The sequence below is a fragment of the Rhododendron vialii genome, chromosome 1a (genome assembly GCF_030253575.1).
Source record: "Rhododendron vialii isolate Sample 1 chromosome 1a, ASM3025357v1".
NCBI lineage: Eukaryota > Viridiplantae > Streptophyta > Magnoliopsida > Ericales > Ericaceae > Rhododendron > Rhododendron vialii.
In genome coordinates, this window is record NC_080557.1 from 17629257 (window position 1) to 17638874 (window position 9618).

The window sequence follows — 9618 nt, forward strand, 5'->3', positions numbered from 1 at the left end:
TGACGTTCTTTCCGAAGAACAACGTAGCCGAACAAGAGGACATCCCAAGCGTTTGGAAAGATCACCGAGCGAACTCAAATACTTTTACGTTTGGTTAAGGCACGCAACGTTCGGTGACGTACATGGGCATCCGTCTATCCTTCGGATATTTCGGCCCCCTACAATAGCCCCTCAACTCTTGCTTTTCTTGCTCGGACGAAAAGGAGGAGTTGAATAGAAGTTGGCCGAACAACAAAGTAGCTCCAAAGAACGAATGACCAAACGAATCGTTGAAGTTGTTGAACGGAAAAATGCCTGGAATTTTTGACACGTGCTTGCAGCTTTCATTTAATGCTTCTGCAACCGCCGATTTGAAACGTTGCCAGGTGTCACGATTATATTGGGTGGCGGTACGGCACGTTTCATATTTGCCACGTGTCCCTCATCGAGCGACACATCAATCTCCCGCTTAAATCCAATGGCCAGGGTTCAAGACCGCTTCGAATTCTGAACTCAGTATAAAAGGGCGGGGGAAGGAAAGAGAAAATCACTTTCTCTCCTATTCTCGATCGTCTTCCCTGTTCAAGTGCCGTTCCAAACCAAAAATCGCCAGAAATCTGCAGATTCGAAGGATTTAATCACAGATTGCTCTCGATTTTTCAGGTATTTCTCGAGTTCTTCCATTTCTCGATGCATTTTGATTATTTTCGAATGCTTTTGCCCCCTCTAAGTTGGCTTTTTCCTTTTCGTTTGGACTGAAACAATCGCCTGATTCCTAGGTGTTCATGTGTTCTTCCGAACACATGATCATCTTCAAATCATGTTCTTTCGAACATGAGGGTACCATTAACTATGAGTTTTTTTCAAACGGACAATCATTAAGAAGCTTGATAAGCCGTATTAAGCTTCTTAATCTCTGTTTCCCCATTGGAAACGCGTAAAGTTCCCCATCGTTTCCCTGAGTGGTAGGAATCACTCCTTCGGAATTTCTTCCAAAGGGTTCTCGTTCGGGAAGTGACCGAGTAGACTTGAGATCTCTCTGAATAACATAGAACACCGAACATAGGCACTTAGACTCCTGGCCATGCAAATCGCTAACGGTCTTATCCCATGCACTTATTTATTTCTAGGTATGGAGTCTTCGAAGTCAACTTCTTCGGGAGAATCTTATCAGTCGGTGGATACAGGAGCTTCGGATTTCGGTAGAGTTGATCCAGGGCTAGCCGAAGTAATAGGGGACTTTTCCCGGAGCTACCGAACGGGGTCAAGTGGCGGGGTTCCCGAGGGAATAGAAGGAATCGACTACCCCGCCAGGGTGACTCCTCTCCGAACAATGGGGCCAGACCCCAACATTATAGACATAGACGAATCATCGTCCGATAGGGAGCCTCCTCACGATGAAGTAGAGGAGGGAGAGGATGCCGAGGGAGCCGAGGAAGCTGAGTTGGAAAAAGAAACTCCAGTCGCTTCGTCAAGCCGAACGAACAAGGGAGCAGGCGTCGTAGGAGAATCTTCTTCGCAACCTCCGAAGGCAAAGAGAAAAATCGTTCAATTGGACCCTGACGTAATTCCCGACCGAACGGGGAGGGACCCCTGCCATTATTTGGAGTGATTCCAAGACGAGAAGAGCTTGAACCTCTTCCGAGCCGTTTACGATGTCCCCGACGATGTTATTATCATGCCGGTCCAAGGCCCCCGAATAAGATATAGTGACGAACACATCACCGTTCCCTTGATGGCGATAACGGAGGGGGGCCTTCGGTTTCCGATGCATAGGGTCTTGAGAGAGATCCTTCACCGCTTCAACCTTACTCCGTGTCAGTTGAGCGTGAACTCTTACCGCATTATTCACTCGGTAATCATACTCGCTGAGGTAAAGATGTTCCGGCTCGAGGCTTACCATTTTTTTGAAAATTACATGATGTCGAGAAACGTTCGGTATTCTCGGTACTACCTCTGCTCCCGAAGGAAGATGCAAAAAATCATCCCCGAGGGCATGTACGACTCGGAGAAATGGGCCTCCGACTATGTCGAAGTTCGGGGAAATTTCTAATTCCCCGAACAAGAGTACGGCCAATTCGAAATCGCCACACGAAGGGGAACTCGGAGTAAGAATAGTTGCCCGTTATTTTAATGCTATTCCTTCTGTTGTTCTTATTATACTTATCTAATTTTTTGTGCTTTTCTTCGGCAGATACCATCAAGCTCAACAAGGTACTTTTAAGGGCAGCGAGAGGTTGCGGTCTTGCTGACTCCCTTCTCACTATCCCAGCGGAGGAAAGGGACGCCCCAACAATCCTCAAGTACAAAGCTACGTACGGGGGTCGGATCCGACGAAAGGTGACCGACGAGTCTGAGCAGTCTTTCGACGTTGGATCCGAGGACATCCCTGAAGAGCTTCTTCGGAGCATAGACAAACCTCTCCGAGGGACAATCCGATTACCTACCGAAGAAGAACCTTTCCGCGAACAAGAAGATATGCCTCCGAGGAATATCAAGGAAGTTTTCCAGAAAAAACTGGAGGAAAAAGAGAAGGAGAAGGCCCAGCTTCGAAAAGCTGGAGCCCCAGGCGCTTTGGGCTCGGCTCCAAGCAAGAAACCCCCCCCCCCCCTACCCTAAAAAACGACCACTGAGCGCCCCTCCTTCCCCGAAGGAACCGCTCGCTAGCAAAAAGACAAAGGCGGCTCCGAAGGGGAAGAGCCAGAAAGTTGAGCTTCCGAAGGGAGCGCAGGGAGGGGGAGGGGGAGAGAGAGAGAGTAGAGCTTTCTTCGGAACTTGACACCCCATGGGTGCCTAACTTTGTCACCCCCAGCAAAAAACAAGTTCTAAAATCAGACAGTCTCAAGGAGGATCCCTCCCTGGCCTTTACCCTTCACTCGGGGCTGGCTTTACCGAGGGATATACAGAGTCCCCCATCTCTGAAAGCAACCCTGAGTGAATACTACTATCATGCTGGAAGAGTAAGTAAACTTCTCGTACTTGTAATGATTATTTGTTCACTCGCTCTATTTCATCGGAATAACTTTCATTCTGCTTTAACTGCAAGCCACCCAGTCCATTATGAGTGCCCAATGTTATCTCACCGAACACGACAAAAAGTCGAAGCTGCTGAAGCAGTCGGTTGAGCATAACAAGAGCGTCGCCGAAGACTACAGGAAGAGCTTGGAGCAATCAGAGTTCGTGCGACAAGACCAGGAAGTTCAGATTGCAAATCTGAACGACCTGATTAAAGGACTCGAGGAAGCGGCCGAGCGTACAAGGGCCGAAGGCAAAGAGGAGGGCCTGTCCGAAGGAAGAGCCTTCGAGCGAGAAGAAATGAAAAAAGAAATGGAAAAGGAGATGCAGGGGCAGTATGACAAAGGGTATGCCCAGGCTGAGGAGGATGTGGCCGACCAAATTTTGGAAGTCCAAGCTGAAATTAAGGAAGGTCAACACAAGGAGAGCTTCATGCTCAGGTATAACAGGGGTTTCGACGATGCCGGCGTTGAACCCGACGATGAAAGGAGGAGCCTGGTGGAAGAACCTCCCCTCCCCCCTGCCGAAGCAGAAGACACAACAGCCGATGCTGCCAACTCTACCACCGTGCCAGCCCCTGCAAATGCTCCAGCAAATTGAACTGGCCTTCCCTTTTTTTTTGGTTTTGTTTTATTTTTTTTTTATTTTGAATATGGTTGGCCCCGAACAAGTGGAACCTTGCCAAACCATTGGATGTAACTAAAACAGGTTGGAGAATCTCTTGGTGAATGATAATCGTCTTTGTTCTTTGTTTTAACGAACTTGCAAATCTCTCTTTTTTGTCTTTTTGTTCGGAATGAGTTCATTGTGTTTCCAAGTATAAAAATTTGCCAAGTCTTTTCACTCGGTAGACACATCACAAATCACAAATTTTCCAAGTCTTTTCACTCGGAAGATACGAATACGAATTTGGAGTTATTAAGAAATGAACTTGGGTTTACCCATATAGTAGCCCCCTGCCCTATTGTATTACCGTGGGAATAGAATAAGGCAGTAGAATGGGTAAACAGAGCCGGACATAGGACGTGCAAACGAGTGAGATTTCAAAGGCTACGCGAGCGTTTCCCGAACAAGTACTTCGAAGGCTATGAGAATTTCGCCCGAACAAAAGTACCGAGGGCTACGAGAATTTCGCCCGAACGATTGAAGCCCAAACCGAGCGTATCTGTCAAAGGAAGTATCCGCGTCCCGAGGGCACGAGCCCGGGGCTAGGTGAGATACCCCAGTTAAAAAGAATAGTAGGGAAACAACAGAACAAATATTGAGATTTGCATTAAGTAAACGACGCTCAAAAGCGTATTCGCCGAACAAAAATGTAAATACAACAGAAGAAAAAATAAAAAATGGGGAATGCCAATACTAGCCATGGAATTTTCTAAGTTTTTGAGCATTCCATGGATTAGCGATTGGCGTTCCATCCATCTCAGCAAGTTTGTAGACACCATGCCCGATCTTCTCCACTACTCGGTAAGGTCTTTCATAGGGGTCCTTCAGCTTGGTCAGCTTTGATGCTTCGGTAACCATCCGAAGGACTAAGTCCCCCACGTTAAAAGGACAAGCGCGAACATTCCGGTTGTAGCCCCTTGCAACCTCTTGCTGATATGCAGCGTGCCGAAGGTTAGCATTGTCACGTAGTTCTTCAGCGAAGTCTAACTTGGCCCCCACAAGTGCATTGTTATCCACAGGGTTAAAATTTTATGTTCGGGCTGTAGGGATCATAGTGGATAAGGGGAGGACAGCTTCCATACCGTAGGCCATAGCAAATGGAGTACGGCCGATAGACCGCCGAGGGGTTGTACGGTAGGCCCATAAAACGTGTGGAAGCTCCTCCACCCATTTACCGAGTTTCCTGTCCAAACGGCGCTTAAGCCCCCGAGTGATCGTCTTGTTAGAAGCTTCGGCCTGTCCATTGCCCTGGGGATAGGCCACGGAAGAATTATGGATCGTGATGTGGCGCTTTGCATAAAAAGTTTTAATGGCGGATGCGACAAACTGGGAGCCATTGTCGGAAAGGATAGCGTAAGGTACGCCGAACCGCGAGATGATATGCTTCCAAATAAAACGCTCCACGTCGCCTGCCGTGGTCTTGACTAAGGGGGAAGCTTCAACCCACTTAGTGAACAAATCCGTGGCCGTGAGCATATATTCAAATCTGCCAGGCGCTTTCGGCATCTTGCCAACTATGTCAAAAGCCCAAACCACAAATGGCCATGGACTAGTGATCATTTTGAAGGGGAAGGCGGGCTGGTGGATGAGAGACACTTGCTTTTGGCACTGAACACATTGCTTCACATATTCTTCGGATTGCTTCACCATCTTCGGCCACCAATAGCCTTGCGTCAACGCACGCTGTGCAAGGGACCGTCCTCCTGAATGCGCCCCACAGCTTCCCGAATGGAGTTCCTCCAAAACGGCTGGCACAAGGTCGTCGTGGACGACACGTAGATCGGGTCCAGTGAAAGTTCGTCGGTAAAGGTTGTCATTTGGATCCAGGAAAAAATTGGCCGCTCGGCAACGGAGTTTGTACGCTTCGCGTTTGTTCGGTGGTAACACCTGGTTCTTTAAGTAATCAATCATTGGATCCAGCTGACTTTGACAGAGGGAGATTGCCATCACCGGTTCAAACGGCTGTTCGAAGCTCGGGGCTGCGACTTCGTCAAAGGTAATGATGCGACCGCCCGAGGTCCTATAAATAGAAGCAAGACCTGTCAGGGCGTCAGCATGTGCGTTGTGCTCCCGAGCGATCCATTCTACTTCCACTCGGCCAAATCTTCCGAACAGGGCCAATACGTGGCTTACGTAAGCATTCATACGCTGATCTTTGGCTTGATAATCATCGTTTAAGTGACCCATAATGAGCTGAGAATCACAAAAGACATGAACCGAATCTGCATCAAGCCGAAGAGCAAGTTGGAGGCCTGCAATCAGAGCTTCGTATTCCTCTTCGTTGTTCGTCGCCGGGTATCCAATCGAGACAACGCTTTCATGCACGGTCCCGCTCGGAGACACAAGGATGATGCCCGCACCACCCCGTGAACATTAGAAGCTCCATCGATGGTCAGTCGCCAGGCGTCGCCAGAGAAAAGCCTTCATTGCCGCTTGGGTTTCTTTCGTCCGAGGGAATACCGAGCGCGGAGGGGCTCCACGGGACGGTTACATGGTCCTTCCAAAACCTCTTCTTCTTGAATCCGAGCTTCTTCAGCGGCGGTAGCCAAGGCATTGGCTTCGTCTTGCAATCCAGGAGTGAGTTCGGCAAAGAAGTCAGCCAAAGCCTGACCCTTGATAGCCGTCCGAGGTTCAAACTGGATGTTGAAATTGGCCAAGTCTTGAAAGAATTTCAGGATCCGGCTTGACGTTTCCGTCTTCCGAAGGACAGCTTTGAGAGGAAACTCAATGAGGACCACAATCCTATGGGATTGAAAGTAAGGTAAGAGGCTCGTTTTAGCCGAAACGAGAGCCAATGCCAATGTCTCCATAGGCAGATACCTCATCTGAGAATCCGTCATCGTTTTCCTAGAATAGAAGATTGGTTGGTGCTCCATCCCCTCTTTCCGAACAAGAACCGCGCTCGTAGCATGATCAGAAATAGCAAGGTAAAGATATAGATCTTCATCAGGTAGGGGCTTGACGAGCAAAGGAGCGTGGGACAGGTATTGCTTTAAAGATTGCAAAGCCTGCTCGCACTCTTCGGTCCATACGAATCTGCGTCGGCTAGTGGTGATTGCTCGAAAAAACGGACGGCAGAGATCACTCGATCGTCGGATGAAACGGTTCAGGGCAGTAACCATTCCCGTAAGTCACTATTCCTCTTTAATGGTAGTCGGAGCTCAGAGCTTTTGCACGGCCAAGATTTGTGTAGGATCAGCTTCGATCCCTCGGTGACTTACCATGTAACCAAGGAACTTTCCCGAGCTGACGCCAAACGCACACTTCTCGGCATTGAGACACAACTTCCTTCGTTTCAAAACAGCAAAGACCTCTCCCAAGTCCCGAAGGTGATCCCGAGCGAACGTGCTTTTGCAAACCAGATCATTGATATAAGCTTCTATTATTCGGCCGAGCATGCCAGGAAACATCTTCGTAATGGAGAGTTGGAAGGTTGCACCAGCATTCTTCAGGCCGAACGGAACAACCTTGTAGCAGTAAGTTCCCCGAGGAGAAATAAAGGCCGTCTTCTACTGACCTTCCGGATCCAATGCTATTTGGTGATAGCCTCGATATGCATCCATAAAGCTCAAGCGTTCGCATCCTGCCGTTGCGTCCACCATTTGCTCAATCCGAGGAAGGGGAAATCTATCCATAGGACAGGCGTCGTTTAGGATTGTGTAGTCAACACAAACCCTTAGTTTCCCATTTTTCTTCGGTACAACCATTGGATTGGCAAGCCAGGAGGGATATAAGACTTCCCGAATGACGCCAGCCTCCAACAGTTGATCCACTTCAGTCATTACAGCTTCGATATGTGCGGCTGACGAGCGTCGGACTTTCTGCACTACCGGCCGCCTACTCGGATCGACATCCAATGAGTGCATGGCGAACGAAGGATCCACACCCGGCATGTCTCGTGGAGTCCAAGCAAAAACTTCTATGTTTCGCATCAGGAAGTCATACATCTCATCGCGTTCGGCCACGCTCAGAGAACTCCCAATTAAAAAATATCTTCCTTCGCCCCCGGGAATGGAAAAACGTATTAACTCCTCAGTAGATCTTTGTTCAGCCGACACACCAACATCTTCAATTACTGGAACGGGAGTGGCTGCCATGCACTGTACTTCCATACAGCTCTGTTTGTTCGTTACAGTGTTGATGTAGCATTTCTTTGATTGGATTTGGTCTCCTCGGAGGCTCTCCTGACGTCCATTCCATCCGACAAACTTTACCACCTGGTGAAAGGTTGAAGCGACTGCTTTCATCTCGTGCAACCAGGTTCGACCGAGTATTACGTTGTATGGACTGGGAGAACCGACCACTACAAACTCGATCTCAAGAACCCGTGATCCAGCCCGCACAGGGAGAGTGATCAAGCCGAGTGGCCAAACCGAGGCTCCAGTAAAACTGATGAGGGGAGTTGACGCTGTCCGAAGTTGAGCGGGAGATAATCCGAGGCTCTGATAGGTTGAGTAAAACATCACGTTCGCCGAGCTTCCTTAATCTATCAATACCCGTTGAACGGTTGACTTTTCAATAGCAACAGTGACTATGAGGGCATCCGTATGAGGGAGTTGCACACCTTTCAAGTCGTCGAATGAAAAAGTAATAGTGCTGCCGAAGCTCGGATCTTCCCATTTTCGCTTACCCGAAGCGCCCACGTTGCAAACAGATAAAGAGGTGATGGCTCTGTCAATTTCTGAACGAAGCTCGGCCGCCCTTCCTTCGGAAACCAATCCTTGTATAACGCTTACGAGATTGCCGATAATAGGGGGAGGTGGTGGAAGTGGATTTCGCCGAACGTCAATCCACTGATTTAGATGCCCAGCTGCTGCTAGCTTTTCTAGATACCATTTGAAAGGTGGGCATTGCGTAGTGTAGTGGCCGCGCTCCTTATGCTACGTGCACATCCCTGGTCCGCTACCGACGGTGCCTAAGAATACCGTTGGCCAAATAAAGAATGGCAATTTGCCGATGATGTTGAGGAGTTTGTAGATAGGTTCAGTGAATGCCGTATGCTTGGCCACGTACTCATCTAGCCGTGGTTCTTTTTCGTTTGTGGCCACGATTGTGGCTGAGGGTGCTGCGGAGGTCGGCCCTTGTTGATCGGCTTATTGGTTGCCTGGCCTGAACTGCCCTGGCCTGCTTGCCCTTGGCGAACGTTTGATACTTGCTTCTTCGACCCAATTGTTTTGGTATGTTTAGGAGCCTTTGGCGTATGCCGCTCGGCCATGGCTTCTTCGTGAACGCAATCCTTCTCGATTATGGTCATGAGCTCTCCCATTGTCTTGGGTGGATTACGTGAGAGGTCACGGAACATTGCCGAGGTTGGATCCAACCCGTTCATAAAAGACTCAGCCGCAACTCCTTGATCACAGTCGGGTATAAGATTATAGACCTCCCAATAGTGCTCGGTATAAAGCCGTAAGGTCTCTCCTGCCGCTCTCCGCATGTTCACCAGCATAGATAATGTCTTCGGTTGAGTGTTACTGGTGACAAAGCGTTTACTAAACTCCAATTCCAGCTCGTTGAAGCTAGAAATAGATTTGGGCTTCAACTGATTGTACCACAACATAATTGGCTCGCTAAGAGTGAGTGGGAAGATCTTGCACATAAGGGCAATAGAAAAGTTATGGAGGCTCATGGTTTGTCTGAAGCGACAAACGAACGCGACTGCGTCCTCCTTCGCCTCATAACGTTTCAGCTTCGGCATGACGAACCTGTCCGGTGGCCGCTTCTGTTGGATAGCATCCACGAAGGGGGAAGCTTTTGCCTTCCCGAGCTTCGAATTATCTTGAACTGGGGTCTGCGGGACAACAGGGAGAGGAACTTCAGCACGAGGCTCTGGGGTCTTTCTTCGTTCTCGTCGATGGTGCCGGTGACGCTCTTCTTTCTCCTTCAGTCGCCGAGTGGCTAATACCGAAGGGGGACGCGCCTCTCCTCTCGAGCCGGCCAAATGAGCATGCCGAGGCTGAA

The 9618-nt window shown here is 49.1% G+C and overlaps 1 protein-coding gene across 1 annotated transcript; it reads right to left on the minus strand.

Annotated features, from left to right (window-relative positions):
* Positions 1 to 4353: 4353 nt before the first annotated feature.
* On the minus strand, positions 4354 to 6782 carry LOC131328958 (uncharacterized). Its single transcript, XM_058361949.1, has 5 exons — positions 6396 to 6782; positions 6121 to 6296; positions 5255 to 5992; positions 4836 to 5146; positions 4354 to 4643 (listed from the first exon to the last, which is right to left on the minus strand). The coding sequence occupies exons 1-5, from the start codon at positions 6780 to 6782 to the stop codon at positions 4354 to 4356; spliced, it is 1902 nt and encodes a 633-aa protein (XP_058217932.1).
* Between the last annotated feature and the right edge of the window lie 2836 nt (positions 6783 to 9618).

Bases quoted from the DNA above. Each gene is read 5' to 3' on its own strand.
- LOC131328958 (XM_058361949.1), bottom strand. From the start codon at position 6,782: ATGGTTACTGCCCTGAACCGTTTCATCCGACGATCGAGTGATCTCTGC. The intron at 5,993-6,120 runs GTATTCCCTCGG...TGTGTCTCCGAG, and splicing joins GTGGAGCCCCTCCGCGCTCG to CGGGACCGTGCATGAAAGCG. The intron at 4,644-4,835 runs GTAAATGGGTGG...GGGCCAAGTTAG, and splicing joins CCGTTTGGACAGGAAACTCG to ACTTCGCTGAAGAACTACGT.